Source organism: Cololabis saira, chromosome 7, assembly GCF_033807715.1.
Source record: "Cololabis saira isolate AMF1-May2022 chromosome 7, fColSai1.1, whole genome shotgun sequence".
Taxonomy (NCBI): Eukaryota; Metazoa; Chordata; class Actinopteri; order Beloniformes; family Belonidae; genus Cololabis; species Cololabis saira.
The window spans coordinates 9,724,957-9,750,093 of NC_084593.1; the positions used below are offsets into that span (position 1 = coordinate 9,724,957).

Consider the following 25,137-nt stretch of genomic DNA (forward strand, 5'->3'; position numbering starts at 1 on the left):
TCGATTCTCATATTAATTCTTAAAAATCGATTCATATGTCTAAAGATCGATTTTTTTTTCTTTTTATTTATTTTTTAATTTATTTTTGTATTTTTTTTTTCATCATTACATTACAACTTTTGGTTATTTTTTTGTTTATCCCCAAAAAAGGAACGTTTTGTTGGACACGAGAATAACTGGTGCCATGTTTTTGCCTTTAAATATGTTTAAAGGTATGAAAACATTAAAGTGTTAGGTTATAATTGCATAAATTGTCTATATTTCATTACTTTATATACTGTCTTGGGGTTACATTTGCAAAAAATGCTAAAAACCAAATGCTCAAAAATTAAAAACCAAAATAGACCGAAAATGGAACAAATAAAAACGGAATGTGGGAAAAACTAAAACCGATTTCATCCGTCTGTTTCCTCCCTGGATCTGTTTGGTAATTCTGACCCACATGATGTTTCTGTTCTTCAGTTCTATCAGCATTCTGGGAGCTGATTGTTCAGGATCATTAGCTGCCAATACTTGCCGTTTAATCTCAATATAATACTAGTAGTAATATTTTGCATAACTACAGTCATATCATTCATGCAACAGCTCAAAAAACAGTTTTAATAACACTAACCCAAATCAATATCGGAATCGGATCGAATCAAATCTTGATAAATCGATTCTGAATCTTAAGAATCAGAATCGAATCGATTCTTGACATTTGAATCGATCCCCAGCCCTAGTCAACGTAACCACCAGCAAACATAAATATGTTAAAATGTTATGTTTTCATGGTAAAACAAAGCTGCAGAACTGATCTCTGCAGAAGAGGGCGTTTCATTATACATGAAAGATTTCCAAAACATGCGTCAGGAGTGAAGCGATCAAAGTGATTTGTAGAGTATAAAACCACACCAAGCACAGACACAAGTGTTCTTCAGCCTCTGGCCTCATTTTCATTACGTGTCCTTCTGACCTTACAGTTAAAACAGAGCAACACAAAGAAATGAATGATGTCCGCATTACAGAATTCTATTTCTGGACTATAAATCTTCCTATCCGAACCCTCCTGGAGAGAGTGAGCCCCCCTAAGCTGCAACCACAGCCCGAGCCCTGCAGCTTTCCCTCCTCATATCTTTTCTCTCCTGAACAACAGTGGGCCGTATCATCGAAACTGAAACACAGGGGACAAATAAATGTCCCAGAAAGCCTGACCAAAACCCGTGAACATGAGTTACGTTTGATCTATATGAAGTAAACGCCTGTTCAACTGCTTGTTCACCCAAGATCCCAGTCAATCAGCAGATTGACCAGAAGATCGACTGGGATTTCCATCAGTAGGGTTTAGAGAGAGTGGTGGGTGGAAATGCTTTGTTGATGTCAGAGGTCAGAAGGCTGGCTTTTAGATGACAAAAAGGCTAATTTAAAGGGGACCTATTATGAAAAACAAGTTTTTTCTTGCTTTAACATATATAAAGTGGTCTCCTCTCAGCCTGCCAACTCAGAGAAGGAGGAAAGCAACCAAATTCTGCAGTGTCTGTACAGCCGCCCGGATGAGCCGTCCAGTGTGATGTGGATCTACGAGCCGTTCAGATTCTGCTCCCTTTCGTTGCGTAACCAAAATGCAAACCACGCCCACAACTAAACACCGTGTCCTAACTGCATGAGAGCGTCCGACTATCGCGTGACTGCGTGACATCGGACGCTCTCTGTCCATCTCCCTCCAGCAGCTGCCACTTTATTGAGGTTTTTGTAGTGAAATGAGGAGGAATCATAGAGATAACTTCTCATTTCAACTAACTGGATCAGCCGTTCCTCATCCGTGACCGTTTCCTACAGCGCTTTCAATCGGCTTTCAACGCGAGCGACGGGAAGAAAATAGAAGCAGGGCGTCCGACAAATGTTCAGCTCAAAACGGCGCGCTGCGTCGCTGCAGCCAGTTAGGACAGTCCAATAGGAAATAAAGCAATGGAATTGATTTTGTCGCATACAGTTAGGACACGGTGTAACTCCACCGGCCGGAGCGTCCGCAATTTTTTCGTAGCAGTGTATCGCGTCATTCAGGCAGCCAATCAGCACAGTGCCTCATTATCATAGCCCCGCCCACTCAGAATCCAGCATAGATAATGAGGTTAGAGAATGGGATGATAAAGACATGGCTCAGAGTCTGAATTTCTAATTTATTTAGCAAAAACAATGAAAAGCTTGTTTTTAAGACATTCAAGGCCTGTTTAAAATAGGTATTAGATGCCATAATAGGTCCCCTTTAACAAAAATAAGCACTGGTTATAACAAGGGTATGCTAAATACCATCTACGACCGCACCACATGACAACCCTTAGTGCCGGTGGGCTACAGCAGCAGAAGACTCTCCTGTCGGCTAAGAGCTGGAAACTGAGGCTGCAATACACATATGCTCCCCATAACTGGACAATGAAAGACTGGAAAACGCTACCTGGTCTATGAGTCTAGTTCTCAGACGTGCAGACAGTAGGGTTGGGAGGTATTTTCTTCGCACACTTTGGGCCCAGTAGCACCAACTGGGAATTGCTTAAACGCCACAGCGTTACTGAGGATGGAGGTCGACCCTGATGGCATCAACTAGGTTATATCGACAATGGAGCAAAATCTCTGAGCAATGAATCCAGCACCTTCTCAAATCAATACATATAAAGAATGAAGTTATGTGATAAATTATGGGATGCATAACAAACTCTGTAAAAATCTTTCAAGGTAATAAGTCAGGCAGCGGTTTGTGTAAAGTCGTCAGCCGTGTGAGGACCGAATGGTTTGTGTGTGATTAGATCAGAGAAGTCGGTTTGTTAATTGAAAAGAAACCTGTAACAAGGAACTACAAGAAAATGAAAATATGTATTCAATGAACAATGAAAAAAAGAGGCTTCAGGTTCAATTATTGTGAAACAAAAAGGTGCAGAGGAGACATTAATGTAAACTGTGGAAACACACTTTTTTCTCCCACAGTGCATGAGGACGGATCGAAAAACTGACACTGAAAACAAAACAATGAAATTGATACTAGAATTAGTGGTCTGTGGAAAGTTAATGGAACGGAATTAATTCTTGCCTTCACAATAAACTTTACTGAGGGCAGAAATCAATGTTTCATGAAGCTATATTAGCAGAATTATCCAAGCAAAGCACCACATGTGCTTATGTTATAAAAACAGATGCTTCACACATTCAGCACTTTCTGGACGTCTCATGGGCCGTCCCTCTGCGCCATATTCATACTCCCTGATCACGAAAAACAGAATATGTTTGATATAACACCACTGAAGATATTCTGTTTAATTGGATTTTCCAGTTTGAACTGGGGATGAGTTTGTGATATCAACAGGGGTTTGTCCTTTTTTGATGATTCAGAGTTGTCCCGTCCAGAAATTGCATTAAACTGCTTCCTGAGAAATCCAATCACCAGATACTTGGCACGTGTGTTCACACCCGGCATTAACATGTGCAGCCAAATGCACCTTGGGTGATCAGATCTGCCCTTGTTACTCCATAAGCAAAAAAACATCATTGTTGCTTGTAAGAACCAGTTAAAAGTTTTTAATAACTTTCTGATAAAAACCTTCTAATCTGCTTTCAAAGCTCCTGAAACCCCTCTTCTTCCAAGAACACCTCCTATTCAAAACAACTTCATCTTTCTAACCTTTAATCCACATCTACATGCTCTCCTAACAGGCCTGTGTTGAAAAAAAATCGATTTCCCAATTCTAAATCGATTCTCATATTAATTCCTAAAAATCGATATGTCTAAAGATCGATTTTTTTATTTTTTATTTATTTATGTATTTTTTTTTTTCATCATTACATAACAACTTTTGGTTATTTTTTTGTTTATCCCCAAAAAAGGAATGTTTTGTTGGACACGAGAATAACTGGTGCCATGTTTTTGCCTTTAAATATGTTTAAAGTTATGAAAACATTAAAGTGTTAGGTTATAATTGCATAAATTGTCTATATTTCATTACTTCATATACTGTCTTGGGGTTACATTTGCAAAAAAAAAACAAAAATAAAAACCAAAATAGACCGAAAATGGAACAAATAAAAACGGAATGTGTTAAAAACTAAAAGCGATTTCATCCGTCTCTGTTTCCTCCCTGGATCTGTTTGGTAATTCTGACCCACATGATGTTTCTGAAAGCAGTTCTATCAGCATTTTGGGAGCTGATTGGTCCTACAGCATCATTAGCTGCCAATACTTGCTGTTGAATCTCAATATGATACTAGTAGTAATATTTTGCATAACTACAGTCATATAATTCATGCAACAGCTCAAAAAACAGTTTTAATAACACTAACCCAAATCAATATCGGAATCGAATCGGATCAAATCTTGATAATCGATTCTGAATCTTAAGAATCGGAATCGAATCTTGACATTTGAGTCGATCCCAGCCCTATCTCCTAACTACAGTACACTGAAAAGCAGCTGAAAACGTTTTTATTCAGACAGGCTTTTGGTTAACCGTTTATTTATTGTGTCTCTGCGTTGCTGCTATGTTTTTAATGTGCGTTGCGACTATGTTTTTAACATGCCAGCCCAGTGCCGTTTTCTGTACCTTGTTAATTTTATCTAGGTTTTTATATATATGTATACTATTGGTATCTTCTCTTTTTAATCTCTTTTAATTTGTGTGCCTTCTTTTAATGTAAAGCACTTTGTGATTTTATATCTGTGAAAGGTGCTATATAAATAAACTTTACTTACTTACTTACACTTCGTCAGCAACTCACTATATTTACTGTGGCTGGGTTGTTTTTCATCATTTCCTCCTTTAAATGTAATGCCATGTCAAAGGTTAAAGGTAATGTACATCTCTGAGTCCAGTGAGAAACACACTTGTGGAAAACCAGTTTCATTGACGGCAGCAGCAACGGGCGAAAGCAACACCACGTATAGTGACAGCACACGTTAAAATATCAGTTTCATTTGAAGGAAAATGTGATTATTTTTATGAGGTGTGATCTAAATACTGTGGCATCTCATCCCAACCTTTTGAACTAAAAACTGGAAAAAAAAATGTCTGATATTTAAATGTGTTCAGTTTCACCATTTTATTGATATCATTAAAAGTGGCAAAAAGGTACACTTATTGACTGGTGCCGACTTCAATATGAGTTTAAACTGCCTCCATACCTCTTTAAGTTGTGTTTTTCACTTCCACAACATACACTTTGAAAATGGACATTGTTTTATCACTTTTTAAAAAAAATGACTACTATCATTACCAACATTTTTTAACAATATCTGCTTTTGTTTGATCCATTTTTGCTTGAATTTCCGTCAAGAATTCAAGTATAATTTTACATCTCTTTGTAAGTGCATACAAATCTGTCGCCAGTCCTGAAAAGTGGTTCCACACGAGAACCTCTCAATTGCCTGACATTTAGTCAGCAAGTGACATCTTCATCTTCCTTTATGACAGAATGAAGTTAATGCTCATCGCACTATTAATGAACCCCTTAAAATAGAGCTGGATGTGTTGACTCCCCACGGAGGCTGTTAACTGAGCAACGTGTGGGTTGCAGGAAGCAGAGGATGTGTGAGCGTGTGTGTGTTTCTAGGTGACTAATTAGGTGCTTGTTTCTACAGTACTGTGTGAGAGAGAAAGCAGCAATATGTTTATGGATCTGTTTCAGCAAAGCGCTGGATTGAGAGTCTAAAATGAATAGTAGTCACTCGGTTTCCAAAGGCTTATTTTACTGGAGTCTTAAATGTCAATTACCAGTACAAGTTTGTTAAAAACAACATAGATATAGGAAGAATTAAAAAAAAACTTGATAACGTCTGAGAGATTCATGTACAAAGATACGTTTACTGTTGCTGGCAGTGATTCCACTGTTACTGGAGCTTCACACTTTTCAATTTGCACGATATTCACAGAAAACCATGTGAATTTCATGTTATGTTGAGTTTTGTGTAACTTAGTTAGTTTACACTATGCACTAAAAGGATCCCATTAGCACCAAGACTATCTTTCTAAGCAAGGAGCCAGCACACTAACACTCCGGATAACGTTTTTATGCACAGTGAAGAACCAGAACCTTAAAAGGTATTGTGACATGAAAAACAAATTTTTCTTGATTTTTTGTGTTTTGTTGGGTGTCTTGACATCAATTACACCCAAAAAACAACGAACTTTTAACATTCAGTGTATTGTGTGCTTTCTGGGATTTTCCGCATAACTATGCAAAAACGGCGCATGTGGTTTGGTGGCGGGCCGTTACGTATAAACCCGCTAAATCACCGCCCCCTCCACCCAGCTCCCTGCCTCCGCTCCTCTCCAGCGCACCATAAAGGCTGATTTATGGTTCCGCGTTACACCGACGCAGAGCCTACGGCGTAGGGTTACGCGGCGACGCGCACCGTACGCTGAACCCTACGGCGTAGGCTCTGCGTCGATTTAACGCGGAACCATAAATCAGGCTTAACACGGAGCTGTTTAGAGCCTCTTTTGTTCTAATCACCGGAGGAAAACTGCTAAGAAGACCCGCGGCCACTGACTGGACTTAAGATAAGGGGACACTGCTGCTTGCATGCCTTTATTTTTATGATTGTTTGCTGTGGTTCGCCCTGCTGCATTTCCGTGCATGCTTCGCCTGTCGCTCCCGGCTTAACTCTCCGACGCCGCTGTGAGCGTATGGTTGGGTTGGAGGAGGTTTGGAGGAGGAGCGGGGCAATGATTGACAGGAAAGGGGGAAAGGGAAGCGTTTTTCACGGCGCAAAAAAACACTGTCATAAAAAGCCAGGAATGGAGTTCTGGAGTGAAGTTTTTCTTGTTACACTCTTTTAGACACATTTGAGGGATGTTGGCCAAGACTTTTAATAGTGTTAAAAGCATGTTAAAAATGATGTCACAATACCTTTAAAAAAAACACAAATTTCAGTCTACTTCTCGACAAAGTAGTAAACTAAAAAAAGTATTTTTAACAAGTTCCATTTTATTAGCTACATTTTAACAAACATTATAGAGATTTATGAGTCCATAAAATGATTGGCAAATGGATTTGAATGTGCTATAAACTGGTTAACCTTATTAAATGGTCCAAATAAGAAGAAAGAGGACCGGGTTTTATAAGGAATCAGATTTAAGTACTTATTACTGAGGTTACACAAAGTCAGTGCTTCTTTCAATTTAACATTTTTAGAGGTGTGCATCCACTCGGTCTAAAAATGTAGCTTGCAGCGAGCAGATTGTCCATAAAAGCTGCATAACCGAGTCCTGCATGGTGTTAAATTGTTTCTTTGTAGCGCAAATCAATTTTTCTCCATTAATTCCACTACCTATCTCTTTTATTGTTTCCATTTCTACTTTTCTCTATAACATTTGACTACTCTGAGCAGCTTTTGACCTGCAACAGACTGCCCAGGCAGCTGTGTTATAGCCCGTGTCCTCTATATGCTATGAATCGCTCTCATCTCCTGGATTCCATTGATATCTTTTGCGGAAATGAGGAAGCGTGGCCATCGGCTGTGAACAGCATATCAGGAAGGCAGGGTGTCCAGTCAGGGCATTAAAAAGATGAGTCTGGATCATCGGGGAAATGAAAGTGCCCAACGCTAGGCTGTCGTGTAATTGTACTCCACATCACTGCATTTGAAAATGTTATGGTTGCCATTGCTTTTCAGCCAAACTAGACTAAATCTGATCAGGCAATGTCCTTTGGAAGTAAAGGTAACAGGTGAGCTTTCAATTACAAGATGATCCCCCTGTTCAAACATGTGACTTGTCATAACATGTGCTCACATCCTTCATTGCAAACAAACAGAACTACAGCGCAGGCAACTATGACTGTGTGTAAATGAATTTAGTCATTGTGTGTGACTCTTTGACAGTCATTAGCAGAGCTCAGTGAGCAAATGACTCCATTGGTAGCATCCCTCTGTTAGCAGATGTCAACTGTCAGCAATAAAAACTCCAAACACACAACCCAACATAAAACCAGTGTGGTACAATGTGATGTACATGATGTTTTACACGGTGAGAATGCTGTACATTCACATTGACCTTCTTCTGTGACCTGGAGCTGTCTTCTTACTTTTCCAATTTTCACAATCTGCTAGATAAAATCTTTCTTTCTCATCATCCTAATAGGACTGTGTTGAAAAAATCGATTTCCCAATTCTAAATCGATTCTCATATTAATTCCTAAAAACCGATTCATATGTTAAAAGATAGATTATTTGGGGGTTTTTTTTCCCTTTATTTATTTATGTATTTTTTTTTTCATCATTACATTACAACTTTTGGTTATTTTTTTGTTTATCCCCAAAAAAGGAATGTTTTGTTGGACACGAGAATAACTGGTGCCATGTTTTTGCCTTTAAATATGTTTAAAGGTATGAAAAAATTAAAGTGTTAGGTTATAATTGCATAAATTGTCTATATTTCATTACTTTATATACTGTCTTGGGGTTACATTTGCAAAAAATGCTAAAAACCAAATGCTCAAAAATTAAAAACCAAAATAGACCGAAAATGGAACAAATAAAAACGGAATGTGGGAAAAAATAAAACCGATTTCATCCGTCTCTGTTTGCTGCCCTGGATTTGTTTGGTAATTCTGACCCACATGATGTTTCTGAAAGCAGTTCTATCAGCATTCTGGGAGCTGATTGGTCCTTACAGCATCATTAGCTGCCAATACTTGCTGTTGAATCTCAATATAATACTAGTAGTAATATTTTGCATAACTACAGTCATATAATTCATGCAACAGCTCAAAAAACTGTTTTAATAACACAAAACCAAATCAATATCGGAATCGAATCGAATCAAATCTTGATAAATGATTCTGAATCTTAAGAATCGGAATCGAATCTTGACATTTGAATCGATCCCCAGCCCTACATCTGACAGCAGTTCAGCGGTTGGTTCTGAATGAGAACCTCTGGTATTTGGAGCAGTTAACAAGATAAAAATATTCCTGTAGTTATTCTGTGTATCAACAGAAACATGCTATTCCTTCGTTACCCTAAACTTTTCCTAAAGTTTGGATACAAACAAAAAGTTGGCGGGATAAAGATGCAGGTTCTTTGTCTCCTGTGCTGTAGAAGTGCTTTGCCTGTAAACTGTGGATGCCAAGCTCCTACACGGCTCCCCCAGGTCTGTTCTCCAATAAAACCAGACGAGTGATGTAATAACTTTTTCTAAACACTAATTAGGACACTTCATTAATAATGCAGCAATATTCAGGGATAACATCTTTTGTCACATAAACAGGAGATACAATGTGTTATTTCTCCAGAAAGGTGCTGAATTTGAGCTGAACTGGCATGAAATAGCAACTACTTTACTTGTTGAGATCAAGATTGAAAATTCAAAACAGTGGGTGTTCAGTGGCGAGGTGGGAGAAAACTAACCCAGGTGGGACCGAAACATCTACTTTGAAATGGCACAGCATAATATGTAATACGTTCGGGCTCAAATGATCTTATTGGTTTTTCTCACCAGTAAATAAGGAAAGCATGGCACGATGAAAAATAAGACCTTTGAGAAAAAATAACGCACGTTGTGTGTGTGTGTGTGTGTGTGTGTGTGTGTGTGTGTATGTATGTATGTATGTATGTATGTATGTATGTATGTATGTATATATATATATATGTATATATATATATATATGTATATATATATATATATATATATATATATATATATATATATATATATATATATATATATATATATATACATATACACACACACACAGTACTGGAGTTGAGGGGGGATGAGGGGGGGTGGCATCCCCCCTGAAATAAAAACGGTCAAAATCATCCCCCCCCCTCCCCCCCCTGTAAAACTGCCATCCCCCCTTTCCATCCCTTATGTAATGTCATCAATAATGAATCAATTTTCAATCAATTTATTTGACAATTTTCACCTGTTTCAAGTACATTTTCACTTGAAATAAGTAGGAAAATCTGCCAGTGGGACAAGATTTATCTTCTCATTACAAGCAAAAAAATCTTGTTCCACTGGCAGATTTTTCAACTTATTTTAAGTGAAAATCTACTTGAAACAGGTGAAAATTGTTGTTTTTTCCAGTTATGAGTCTTGTTTTAAGTGTAATGAGATTTTTTTACTAAAATGAGACATTTTAACTAGAAATAAGACAAATATTCTTGTTAAGATTTTGAGTTTTTGCAGTGATCCATTTTACTTATCCTGTGAAGGACAGAGGCATATTGATAAGTTCAGAAAACTGTTTTTTATTGTTGTGTTTTGATGTATTTGATGTAAGCCCAGTGGATATTTAAAGCTTACAGAAGGCTGCATTTAACTGCTGCTATGTCATTCCTGCAGTATTTCTGCAGGTGTTTTTGTCAGTGCTATTATTTGTGATATATTATATTATTTTTAATCAGCACAAATTATCTGTCCCCATATGATAAAATCCACCACCCCCCTGATTTCTTTTTTACAACTCGAGTACTGTGTGTATATATATATATATATATATATATATATATATATATATATATATATATATATATATATATATATATGGTAAAATATTTAGTCAGGTGTCTGTGGACATTTACGTGATCAGATATAGCAGATGTAGATTAAGGAAACCGTATCAGACTGACTGAAAACAGCCCGACAGGACTTAGATGCCTGGTTGCAGAATATATTACTCTGAGCAAAATCCCCTGGATTCTCTGTTTGTCTGCGGCAAAATCTCCAAAAAAATATGTGGTTGGTATGTTTAATTTAGAACTTGCTCTCTGCCGCAGACTCCCTTAGAGAGTACTGAAACGTGTCTTTTTCTGATTAGAATGATTAAATATAGAAAATCCACATTAGTAAATGCAGTTGCTTGTTTTCTGGTTCTCTTTTTACCTGGCACCATATCAGATTGCAGATCCGTGCAAAAACTTGATTGACTGCAGGCTTGGTAGCCTATAAATCGATTTTAACATTTCTAAATGACATATCTTTTTCAAGATAAAGCGAGTCCAGGCATGAATGCCATCAAAGAAACCAATATAGACTGCTATTTCGCTATATTGGGGCAGAGGCGTGTTTTTTTTGTGTTTGACTTCATCACCAGCTGCTGTTGCAGCTGTTCTGCTTCAGCTTCTCTGAAAAATCAAGTCCACCAGTGCTGCTGAGGCTGTTTCAGTCAGAAAACATGTTACTCTGTAATCTTTCATGCTGTGCACGATGATGCCTGGCAATGGCTAAAAGATCAGACAAAGCGGCTGCACCCCAGCAGCAGATTTAAGCTTAATATCAGCCTTGTTAATTGGTCTGTTGACCCCTATTGTGATTTAATGATATTGGATTGGATCTTTGTGGATGCCCCGTTACAAATGCCCCAAAACTCGATTGACTACATTGGATTTAATTGCAGGGTGCTGAATTCTCTGTTCACCGTCGCCTGCAATATCATTAATTAGACCCCATATAATTAATGTGAATAGCATGGATTACTAAACCCTTAATGTTAGGACCTTTCGAAATAATATTGTTGGACACAGGCGAGGGATATAAAGTGCTGAAATGCTCGCTGGGTAACAGAACGAAGCAGGGCTCTTCCACTTGGCTGCAACAAAGGGAGAGATTCTCTGTCATTTCTTTTATTATTATAAATCCATGCAGGGGTGATTTGGAATCAGAGCTGATCAGCTGAGACTAAAACAGCTCCTGCTATTCTTTAATTAATGCACGGTGTGGCCTTACAATATCCTGCAGACATGATGCAACATGTCGTATCAGCACACGGTGTGCGGATGCAGAGTAAGATGTGATGTGTTGAGAACATCTGCACACCCACGTCAGCTGCCTATGGAAGCAGTTATTACATTAGCATATAAGGTACATCATTTTTTTATTTATTGAGCTATATTTACACAGGTAAAATATCATTGAGACCCAGGGTCTCATGTACAAGAGACCTGTTTTAGGTAGACAGCAGCAAAACACAAAGTTACCGACTAACTAGACCAGGGGTCGGCAACCCGCGGCTCTAGAGCCGCATGCGGCTCTTTAGCGCCGCCCTAGTGGCTCCTGGAGCTTTTTCAAAAATGTTTGACCTTTTTTTTCCTTTTTTTCTTCTTTTTTCTCTTTTTTCTCATTTCTTACTTCTTTTTTTCTTTTTTTTCCTTCTTTTTTTCTCTTTTTATCTTCCTTTTTCCTTTCCTTTTTAATCTCAACATTTCAACTTTTTTCACAAAATTTTGACTTTTTTCTCAACATTGACTTTTTTCTTGACATTTCGACTTTTTTCTCGAGATTGTACTTCAACATTAATCTCGACACTTCAACTTTTTTCGACATTTCGACTTTTTTCTCTAGATTGTACTTCAACATTAATCTTGACATTTCAACTTTTTTCTCGAAATTTTGACTTTTTTCTCGACATGTCAACTTTTTCTCGAAGTGCATAATGAAAAAAAAAATCCTCCCCCAGTTATAACTAATATAGATACATGCAGCATGTGTTGCCTTCATTCTAAGGCTTATACAAGACTTTTCATTTTTTGCAGCTCCAGACATATTGTATTTGTTTTTTTGTGTTTTTGGTCCAATACGGCTCTTTCAACATTTTGGGTTGCCGACAGCTGAACTAGACGTACAAAAAGCAAAAACATATAACAGGAACATATTAATAAAAATAAAATTAGGGAAAAAATGAACTAATTCAATACAGTGCATGTGCAGACCCCCACTGACTGTCTCACCAGCCTTCCTAGCCTTATGTCTGTACCATGAGAAATGTTGTTCTTTGTCTCTTTGTCTTTGTAGGGATTTTAAGATTGATGCAGGAGATGCAGGAGCCAGATCCGTGCTGCCCTGAATGGCGAAGGGATTTGTGGAGTTGAGTTTTTTTAAAAGGACCCGACTTTTGTTTTTTGCAAAGTTTGTCATTTTAGTTGACAGTTGCATATTCCAGGAACGTCGGCTCTGAGGGCGAGGAGCTGACAGACCTCCGTATCTCAATAAATCCCCCCGGCGTCATTCTGTTTACATCCGACCTGACCCAAGATTAAGTGTAGCCTTCCGAGGCGGGTAATTTATGGGCCAGCTCCACACCCGCTCGTGTCAGTTAATGTAAAAAGGACAAGCGCTAAATTGGGGTAATAAAACACAGGGTATCAGGCAATGCAAAAGAGCGTTATCACTCCTCTCCACTGTAAAATTTGACCATTTTGAGTAGGAGGGATGAATGCATGAAAGCATGAAAGGATGCCAAGCGAATGGACGGATGAGCATCTTTTCAGGATGAGCATGACATGCAAATGATTGTAGAGTTAAAAATCAACTAAACGTGTAATGTTTGAGTAACATGGGTTATTTACAGAAGGTTCATAAATCCAGAGATCGGATGCCCTTATCTGACAAAATGCAACCAAAGCTGTGAATGTGCATTCATTATTATAGCAATGTCAAAGTTTATTTCACCATAAACTTGGCTGTAACTGGCCATTAGCCGCGAGGGACACGCTTTACTGTGATTTTCCACTGCTCCCGGGACGTTTATTATCCTTAGCTGTCATCCTGTCCTGATAGTTTCCGGGATTCAAAGCTCTGAAAGATGTAATTCGGATGTTGACCTGTTAATAACCGGGGTTTTATTTAGATTCCAGTCTCATTTCAGCTGCGTAAAGTGATGATATGATAACTATGAATCCTAATAAACAGCAATGAACAGAAGGAGCTGGTATATTTTCACCTTTGTAACTATAGGCCTGTGTTGAAAAAAATCGATTTCCCAATTCTAAATTGATTCTCATATTAATTCCTAAAAATCGATTCATACGTCTAAAGATCGATTTTTTTTATTTTTTTTTTCCATCATTACATTACAACTTTTGGTTATTTTTTTGTTTATCCGCAAAAAAGGAATGTTTTGTTGGACACGAGAATAACTGGTGCCATGTTTTTGCCTTTAAATATGTTTAAAGGTATGAAAACATTAAAGTGTTAGGTTATAATTGCATAAATTATCTATATTTCATTACTTTATATACTGTCTTGGGGTTACATTTGCAAAAAATTATAAAAACCAAATGCTCAAAAATTAAAAACCAAAATAGACCGAAAATGAAACAAATAAAAACGGAATGTGGGAAAAAATAAAACTGATTTTATCCGTCTCTGTTTGATGCCCTGGATCTGTTTGGTAATTCTGCCCCACACAATGTTTCTGAAAGCAGTTCTATCAGCATTCTGGGAGCTGATTGGTCCTTACAGCCTCATTAGCTGCAATACTTGCTGTTTAATCTCAATATGATACTAGTATTAATATGTTGCAGAACTACAGTCATATAATTCATGCAACAGCTCAAAAAACAGTTTTAATAACACTAACCCAAAACAATATCGGAATCAAATCAAATCTTGATAATCGATTCTGAATCTTAAGAATCGGAATCGAATCGATTCTTGACATTTGAATGGATCCCCAGCCCTAATGGATACCATGCTATCTCTGCCAAACTGTGAACATAATATAATTTTTTCTCATTACCCAGACCTTTAAAAGAGAACTTCACCAACATAATTGATTGAAAATAAAACAATAAAAATAGATCTCACCTTTGCCCATGATGCTTATAAAAGCAGATCCCCAGATTTCTAAAATAAACATAATAAACTATAGTACCTCTATTATGGTCTCTGCCATGCTGTTACAGTGTGTAATGCCCAGCTTTGGTTTCATGTGGTTTCAGTGTTCTCTCCATCTTTCATCCCATCTTCTGGCCTTTCAATGTCGTCACCTAGGTGTCTTCTAGCCCTTAGTCCGATTTTATCACTTCTTGGGAGAATAATTGTCCCCCCTGCCTCTCCTCTGTGCCTTGCTGTCAAGCTTTCCTGTGGCAGTTAAAAGCAGTGTGTGCCTGGCTCGCTGCTTCCCTCTCTGGCCTGTAATTGCTTCATTAGAGCCTCTGCTGCATCTCTGCCTGGCAGCTGGGGAGATTTAATAAGAACTCTGAGGATGCTCTCTTGTGTCTGGGTGCTACGATACTACTGGGGAGTTTAACATGAAGAGAAAGTCAAAGATGATCAAATTAAGGACACTTATGGATTCCTTCAGATGAGCACAAGAGCCAAATGCAACTTCTCGAAGCCTTTAATACAGAACGTACAATTTGAGCAGCTACACAGACTGTGAACAAGAACAGAGAGAAAACTGAAGTCCTTGTGATTACCTGAAAGATCTGCTTCATCAAGGTACAGTTTAGTGGTTGTCATGGATGTAAAATCCATCCAAGGATTAACTAAAATCGTTTTTTTTGGGTGCCAGGCTGTAAGTATGTTTATTTCTGATCCACATTTGGACCTTTTAAACGCTTGCAGATTGAGACCTTAGTGGCCATTAATGGAAGTACAAGGTTTCCAACTTCTGCATCCGAGAGAGCAGCTCTAGCAGACATTGTCCCCTCGGCCAAACCCACAAGTAACATGTGAAATAATCAATAAAAGCATGCAGATATTCCCTCAACATAGAGGTTGTGCCTATTCATATTCAAACCCCCCCTAAAAAAAAAAACAAAAACAGATTTGTCCCCAGGGGGGTAATTGCACCAATCTAGACTAACTCTGTAGAGAATATCTATGTTGGGAACGATAACGTAAACTTATCAGCTAAAGTAAGAGTACAATTGTTGCATAGTACTAACATTATTTTTGTCTTTTTATTGAGTCATTGCTGTTTCACTTAAAATATAGCAGATCACCGTGACCCAATGTACCGTCCAACTACTTTTCAGGATGCATTGTAGGATATACTGAGTACACTACACAGAGTAACAATACTCACTTTAAAAATGGTATGCACACCATATAGTGCAGGGGTCGGCAACCCGCAGCTCTAGAGCCGCATGCGGCTCTTTAGCGCCGCCCTAGTGGCTCCTGGAGCTTTTTCAAAAATGTTTGACCTTTTTTTTTCTTTTTTTCCTTTTCCTTTCCTTTTTAATCTCGACATTTTGACTTTTTTCTCGAAATTTTTACTTTTTCTTCGGCATTTCGACTTTTTTCTCTGAATTTCGACATTAATCTCGACATTTCGACTTTTTTCTCGACATTTCGACTTTTTTGCATAATGTGCATAATGAAAAAAAAATCTCCCCTCATTTCTAACTAATATAGAAACATGCAGCATGTGTTGTCTTCATTCTAAGGCTTATACAAGACTCATTATTGGGGCTCCAGACATATTTGTTGTTTGTGTTTTTGGTTCAATATGGCTCTTTCAACATTTTGGGTTGCCGACCCCTGATGTAGTGTATTATACAGTCAGTAGGGGGTTCATTCAGACACAGCCTAAAGCTAAAATTACAAAACAAAAGCATTGTTCAACCTCAGCCTCCTTGATTTATGGTAATGCAAAGTGGACTCTGAGTTAACTGTCAATGTTAATCTGACACTCATCTTCATATTATCCTTTTATTGTATATGTTTGATGTTATTTCCAGGTTTGACAGTAGAGATAACCTGAGATGTGGAATCTCTCCACTGTGTTGGTCTGCAGCACACGGGCTTCAGGTAACCGGAGGTTCCATCCACATCTCCATGGTAACGTATAACAGAGTCAGTTTTTAAGAAGGGACCGAACAGACTAAGTCTCCTTAGGTCAGTCAGAAGACGAATTTTATAATTCTGTGTTGGGGCGTGCAGTTTTATCAGCAGCCATCTGTTGAGAACCTCGAAGAAATTGAATACATTTTAAAGATTTCTGTGTCCTGGAGCCACTGGAGCTGATCGTGGAAATAAATACATAAAAAAAATAAAGTGTTGCACAAGAACTTCAATGGAACACTGCACATCCTCCAAAACAAATTTCTGATGAAAATACAGAGGAATATTACCTGATTTTTTATTTTAATGCCGTTTCCTTTGTTCACAACTGCATGGTTTAATTTCCATTTGGTATTAATTCATTTTTTGTTCACTGCACATTGTCTACAAAAATGTCTGACTGGTTGTGACACAATTAGGATGATGATTATTCGACTTGCTAAATACCCTGGAGGTCTGAGGTTACATATAAATAAATGAACCAATGGATAAAGGAAACAGAAAAGAATCAGAAATGAGCAGGTCAACACTTAGAAGAAGTGTCAAAGAGACACGAGTCAAAACTTTCAAAATAAGAGCTGAACAAAAACAGCATCCAGAGATTGGTAGCGACATACTTCGTTTCCATGCAGCCGATTATTTACATGGTTACATAAGTTCAGTTAAATCTCTGAGCAGAAAACTGATTCATACTATGAATTTCAAAAGATGGATTCAGGCTGTTGTGCCCAGATGCAAAACTTTATTCATTCATTAATTTAACAAACTCACTGGAAACTGCCTGCAGCAGGAAACTGTCATTGTACTGGTTCAAACCAGAACAGCTTCAGCCACAAGTCTGAAGAAGCTCGGATGGTCGTTTAGATTGAAAGGAACAAAGCTCACAATAGCTGCAGGTAATATTAAACTCCTAAATTACAACAACAGTGCAATATATCCATTCGTTTTACTTCCATCTCATCTCATCACAAAGTCATCAGCTGATGATATGAATACAAACCGGAGAAATGAAAGCGGGAGCAATAATACAATAAACCCTGCAAGAACATGCAGTTGGTATTATGACTTAAAAACATGCCGAGGAGAATAATGAGGTGCAACTGAGTCCATGGTCGAGGAGAATAATATACCAAATATTCAAACCTCCGAGGCACGCTGTGGGTTTATGTGGGATTTGTTAGCATTTGAGATGTGCATTGACATGATAAAGGATACTCACCACAGTTAGAGCAAGCTTTTATGAAGAACTCCCTGCGGGTTATTGTGACCGGTGCTTAGACTGAACACAATTATGAAGGCTGCTGCCACAAAGAATTTACAGTAGGAATATACTATATATAGCAAACAGCAAGGGGGAGGCAGAAGTCTGACGACTGTGTGCGTTTGACCAGGGAAGAAGTGTGTAGATGTGTGGTACGAGTGCCTGAGCGAGACACTGTCAAAGAGGAACGTATAGCATGCAATCCAGGTGTGTGTTTGTGCAAGAATTCAAAAAGGTGCAATTTTGAAAAACTGTAGGTTTACTTTAATTCTAGGGGTGTAACAATATATCGTGCCACGAAATTTCGCGATACAAAAACGTTACAATACGTGTTGTGGAGGTGACAAACTGTATCGCGATATTGGGTTATTAATATTAATCTATTGTGTTGACTAGTAACGACCGCGCCTCGACCCTCAGACCAAAATCTGACTCCGCTCAGAAGAAACTAGTACCGTTTTGCGGTCCCGAGCACGGGACTCTTGGGGGGTTTTGAGTTCTGAACTTTTACCGTACTTATGTAAGGCTGGTGTAGAGTTAAGCCTTACTTTATTAAATTAAACCTTTTTCGGGTCATGAGTAGGATAAACACGGGGACAACTTATGCTGAGTTCCAGTTACTTTAATGTCCCTCAACAGTGTAGGATTTTAGAACATCAACACAGCACCTAGTGCCGTACTGTGGCGTATTACTCCGCCCAATCTAAAACAGACTAATCACTACAGATAAACTGACTAGTGTCATTATAGTCCCTGATTTACATCAGAATATAAAGAATATATTTATAAAATAATGAACCCTGAATTACCAAAATAACCTTCTTAACAAAAATAAACCTCTTACACTTATAAGGTGAGCATGAATCAATCTTTTTTATGATGTAAAATTGCATGTATTTATATACTTTTATTTATTTATTTAATTTTAGTTGTTAAATTTCTGGAAAAGAAAAAAGTCAAATCATACATAAGAGAAACTATTCAGTTTGTGGCAAAATATTTTTACTTGTATGAAACTGAAGATGCATAATGCAAACCTGACATTTACTTTTAGTTCAGTTTGTGGAAAATGGTTGGCCTGGCTTTCTTTTTAAAACTTAAACAGTTATAAAGCATTACAAACTGGAACAATAGGGCAAACGTACAGCTTTTTTTTTGGATTTTGTGTCTTTCAAATTAAGACAATTTTTTCCAGTCATATGTTCCTTATTCAAGGTTGTTACAAAAAAATACTGCTATAATATTGTATCGTTATCGTGAGATTAGTGTATCGTTACACCCCCATTCACACCAATTTCCCTGTACTTTGGCTTCGCGTGTGACTCACGTGACGACGAGTGAGGTGGAGAAGAGCAGCGTTCCCAGCAGGCCGCGGCGGCAGTCTGCGTTCTTCCTCTGGCGCTGGTGCATCTCGCCGCCGCAGTTGTCGCAGCAGCGGCACATGCAGAAGAAGAGCCCGACGATCGGCAGCAGGACGGTGAACAGCAGGCCCACGGCTGCACACACCAGGAAGCCGATCTCGTAGTAGATGGCCTGAGGTCGGCGGAGGAGGAATGAAAGGGAAACACGAGATAAAGAATGAGGGAAAATTGTAAGAGACACACAACGAAGAATGAATTTGATGATGCGATATCGGGAGGAACAGGTGTGATGGAAGGAGATGGAGGGGAAAAACAAAGAGTGTTGAATTGGGAGAGTTTTAGGGTTGGGAAGGGAAGAAAGGATTGGTTATTAAAGCAATACAGGAGGAGAAAGGAGGGCAGACACACACAAGGAGGCCAAAGATAAAATGAGCATGAAACCTAAAAATATCTTAGGGTGGAAATCCTTTCTGCCTTTCGTCCAAAAGGGATTTGCCTATAAACAATGAACATATTGCATAACACTACGAGGTGAAGGGGAATCCTTTCTTTTCTTGATGTCAAATCCCACAAGATAATTCCATAATGGACTCCTTAAATGCATTATTACAAGAAATAAATGGTACGAAAGCCAAAACAAACAAACAAACAGCAGGAGGAAATGAGTGTTGTCCCACACTGCAGTGTAAACTGAAACTGCTCAAGTGGAAGATATGTTCACACTGTCCTGAGGCAATACTTGGAGGTATTTTTCTGCAAACGCTTTTTAAAAAATATGCTCTGACAGATGCGGCAACACGTGAGGAATGATGGACGAAAGATTCAAAGGAATCTAAGTTGGCCGTGTAGCCTGGAGAGGAGTTGTCCCTGTGTGATGAAGGGGAAAGACAGCACTGCTGATGAAAACTCTCACTTCAATGAGAATCCACAATAAGGCAGAAAAACTCCAACTAAAGAAGCCCTTTAGACTGGACTTGAATAATAAAACATACAGGACTGTCTCAGAAAATTAGAATATGGTGATAAAGTTCTTTATTTTCTGTAATGCAATTAAAAAAACAAAAATGTCACACATTCTGGATTCATTACAAATCAACTGAAATATTGCAAGCCTTTTATTATTTAAATATTGCTGATTATGGCTTACAGTTTAAGATTAAGATTCCCAGAATATTCTAATTTTTTGAGATAGGATATTTGAGTTTTCTTAAGCTGTAAGCCATGATCAGCAATGTTAAAATAATAAAATGCTTGCAATATTTCAGTTGATTTGTAATGAATCCAGAATGTATGACATTTTTGCATTACAGAAAATAAAAGGACTTTTTCACAATATCCTAATTTTCTGAGACAGTCCTGTAGTAGCTTCTTGAAACTAGATAGATTAGCTCCTAAACTAATATGACAACCAAACAGTCAATTTGTGATAAAAGCAGTGTGAATATTAGTTTTCATTAATTTTATTTCTAGTACCACAACTCATTATGTAACATGAATGTCAAAACATTTGACAAACGTCTCTAAAGGTGCTTAAAGTGACACTGAATATTAGCTGGAGAGCTAATTTAGTTCAATTTGGCAAAGAAACTAAACATGGCGAGCACTTTGGATAAAGTAAATTCTTGTTCAGATTCATGAGTCATTTTTCAAGTTTCTGGGAGTTTAACACAACAGCATCAGCAGTGAACAGGAGGTGAAGATCTGGGGGGAGCTTTTAAGATTTAACATGGTGTCTTACTCAGAACGACCGAACAGGAAAGCTGCACATGGATACATTTGTTGGCATCTTACATCTAAAACCCATGATGGTTAAAGTAATTACCGGTACTTGAAACTGACAACATTAATAGCACATAATTTAGGAGAACTTGATTAATAACAATAAGATACTTTTGATAAGTACTTTCGATTTGTGGTTCAATAGAAGCATTAAAGGAGCATGAGGCCCCTTTTAAGAAATGACTCTCTAGCGCCACCCTTCGCCACAACGGCCGTCGGGGGGGTACTGCAGCCAACAGCGAAGCCGGCACGGGAGAACGGGGAGAACGCGCATGCAGCGTCATTTGACATCACATCCGCAGGACAGCGCGGGAAATTCGGGCCCAGAATTGCAGCGCATTTTGCAGCACAAAGAGATACGCTAGAGGGCTCATTCGTTTTGATTTGGAACGCTTCATCTGACATTATTACTAGAAAACTTAAAACGTATACGAATTTTTTTCATAAATCCTGCCTCAATCCTGCCTCATGCTCCTTTAAAGGTATTGTGACATGAAAAACACATTTTTCTTGATTTTTTGTGTTTTGTTGGGTGTCTTGACATCAATTACACCCAAAAAACAACGAACTTTTAACATTCAATGTATTGTGTGCTTTCTGGGATTTTCCGCATAACTGTGCAAAAACGGCGCACCTGGTTTGGTGGCGGGCCGTGACGTCAGGGCCCGCTAAATCACCGCCCCCTCCACCCAGCTCCCTGCCTCCTCTCCTCTCCAGCGCACCATAAAGGCTGATTTATGGTTCCGCGTTACACCGACGCAGACCCTACGGCGTAGGGTTACGCGGCGACGCGCTACGTACGCTGAACCCTACGGCGTAGGCTCTGCGTCGATTTAACGCGGACTGCGTGGACTGTCTGCTTCGCCGTGCTGCTTTTCCGTGCATGCTTCGCCTGTCGCTCCCGGCTTAACTCTCCGACGCCGCTGTGAGCGTATTGCTCGCGGGGAGCTGCGGTCCCGGTCCTCTGGTCCCGGTTGGACTTCATCCCCGGGCTGTAGTCGCCCTGTCTGGGCTGTGTGTCGGTGTTTGTGGTTTGGTGTGCGCGCGTGTGTGTGAAGACGGCAGAAGTGTGTAGTGGTTGGTTGGAGGAGGTTTGGAGGAGGAGCGGCGCAATGATTGACAGGAAAGGGGAAAAAGGACCCGTTTTTCAAGGCGCAAAAAAACACTGTAATAAAAAGCCAGGAATGGAGTACTAGAGTGAAGTTTTTCTTGTTACACTCTTTTAGACACATTTGAGGGATGTTGGCCAAGACTTTTAATAGTGTTAAAAGCATGTTAAAAATGATGTCACAATACCTTTAAGAAACAAAAAATAATTATGAAACTGGCCCAGACACTTTAGTTGTTACCCTCAACTTAATATTTTGTTGTACAACGTTTGGGACTTCTGCACCTGTAGTCAGGTATTTTTGGCCACTTCTCATGAACAAACTGCTCCAGCCGTCTCAGGTTGGAAGGGTTTATTCTCAGGACGGCATGCTTCAGCTCTTTCCACGGATGTTCAACAGGATTTAGATCAGGGCTCATAGAGGGACACTTCTGAATACTTTTCTGTGTTTTTAGTTCTGTGTTTTGGGTCATTGTCCTGTTGGAAGAACCATTACCTGCTGCTGAGAACAGCTTTCTGACCCAGGGAAGCACATTTGTCTCCAGAATGTGGTGTGACTTGTAACTTATATATGAGGTTAGTAAAACGCCTTTGAGTTACATTTACTCAGTTACATTTACTTGAGTAAGTTTTGGGAAATGTTGTACTTTTAGGAGTAGTTTTGAATCACTATACATTTACTTGAGTAGATTTGTGAAGAAGAAACTGTTCCTCTTACTCCGCTACATTAGGCTACGTTGAGCTGTTACTTTTCTTTTATCCCTTTTATCCACGTACGCGTCAATCTCATGACATCACAGTGATTCTTTGGGAAAAATGTTTGTTTTTGCATATTTTGTCACATTTACACAGACTCAAACACACACAGAGTTTCTATGAGTACATGGGCTTGTTCTAGTTCTGCCTGGTTAAAAAAGAAAAGTACAAAGGCTTGAAATTTGGTGCTACTTGTGCTTAATTTGTTTTTTATTCTGTCATTATTTTATTTATTTTATTATTTATTAAAATACTTAATTTATTTTAATTTAAGCTATTTTTTAATTTTTATTATTATTCTTTTATTGATTTAATTTGCCTGAAGATTATTATTTTGTACTTTTACGGGTTAAAAAATAAATCAGATATTACTCAACAGTTACTCAGTACTTGAGTAGTTTTTTCACCAAGTACTTTTTTACTTTTACTCAAGTAATTATTTGGATGACTACTTTTTACTTCTACTTGAGTCATATTATTCTGAAGTAACAGTACTTTTACTTGAGTATAATTTTTGGCTACTCTACCCACCTCTAAATATACCTGAATTTATGATTTTGTGTGTGAATAAATCAGCAGTATTTCTCTCTTTTTTTTCCCCCTCTGTCTTTTTGTCCCACAGTACATGGTTAATATTTATTGTTGCCAGTAATAAGTGATGAAGACACGTGATTAACACCAGATACGTCATTTAGGTTAAATAGTGTCAACTTTGTGTGATCCAACCAAGCACTTTTTCTTCCAAAAGAAAACCAGGAAGTCGTACTGCTATAGCAACTCAGTTCATTGTTCTGCTGCTGAAGCTTTGAATGTGAAGGCTAAAGTAAATAGGATGTGAACAAAGATAAGTCTCTCAGGCCTGTTAGTCCCACACGTATCCCCAAGTGGACCGTGTTGCTTGTTCACAAGTTAAGAAGCCAGAGTTATCTCTGTTGTTCTGTTGTTATGATTACTTGTCAGGTGCATCAGGACACTGACATCCAAAAGGGCACAGTCTGTGTTTCGCAGCGCCGCCTGGGGCTTTGACAAAACTGCAGCATTTCATGCTTTAGTAATGAGAACATGCTGTTTTCTGGGACTTGAATCAACATTATCAACCATCGAGGCAATGAAATCCTGTGACCTTTTCTTATCCGAGCCAAAATTCCCTGTGAACTTCAATTCAAAGCCTGAAGAGATAAAAGTAACTGCTGCAGTGCCGTCGCAGGTTTGTACCATTAACCAATCTGGTTTCTGGTTGGTTGGTTTGTTTGTTTGTGACATGTAAAGACTGAAGAAACAAAAATACCGATGGTTAAAAGGTTTAGCCCTGTCTAAAGGAACATGAAGGGTGTAGAAATGGGGGATTGGTAATTCCCTTACGATATGCAACTCTTCAACACAAGGTTCTGCAGCGTCTTATTATGAAAAGATGAAAGCATCACTGTTCCCACAGCTCCTGAATGGACAAATTGCTCTCCCAGTGGATTTGCTCTAAGTTTAATCGTTTTCCTTAGTCAATGACCCCGTCATCTCTGGGGACGTGCAGTTTAAGCTTTTTAGCATGGGTTGGGTATAAAAAAGGTGGGTAGAATGAAAACATAGAAAAAAGAAGAAGAAATAAATAGCTTCTGAAATTGTCTCAGACCGATTTTATACATTATACATGTATTCAGAGTTTTTTTTGTACAATACCATGAAGTGGTACCGATCTGCATTTCAGTTGCTAATGTTTCGATATTTCTTCTCCACAAGATCTTTGATTCGATGGGATGATTGTATGGTCAATTGAAACGGCAAAAAAAGTAAATCCGATTAATAATCCTGACAGACAAAGAAAGAAGACAAAGAAACTGTTGATGTGAGTCCGGAAGTATATCATTTAAAAGCAACATCAGCCCTCTGCGAAGGAAAATGTGGAATTCTGAGCGCTTGTATTGTCGTTTTCTTTTTTTTTTTATGAATTCAATCTTTAGCAAAGAGCATCCTTTTTCTCAGCAACACTCTTCAAGTGCCTGTGGATGTGATTATTTTTGGACTATAGTTTTTTCTTGGAAAGATCCCAAAAGAAGGAGGTGCCCTTCCAATAAAGACAAACTGAATTATGGGATAGCAGCTTGACTGAGCGGTACAAATATGAACTGCTACTGCTTTACATGTTGTTAAGATATATATATATATATACATATACATATATATATATATATACATATATATATATATATATATATAAATAAATATATATAAATAAAACACGCACCTTGCAGGAAAAAAAAAATCAATTCACAATGAAAATAACTAATATTTCACTTATGCTGATAAATTACTTAACAGGCTATCTTGCCGGAATAGGTG

At 38.3% G+C, this 25,137-nt stretch overlaps 1 protein-coding gene across 11 annotated transcripts in view; it reads right to left on the bottom strand.

Annotated features, from left to right (window-relative positions):
* The window catches only part of prom1a (prominin 1a), a 162,444-nt gene that overhangs the window by 68,571 nt on the left and 68,736 nt on the right, over positions 1-25,137 (bottom strand). For all 11 annotated transcript variants that reach the window (XM_061724787.1, XM_061724783.1, XM_061724789.1 and 8 more), the window contains one exon: positions 19,127-19,332. In XM_061724787.1, the coding sequence (XP_061580771.1) occupies positions 19,127-19,332 (206 nt within the window). The remainder of the gene's footprint in view (positions 1-19,126; positions 19,333-25,137) is intronic.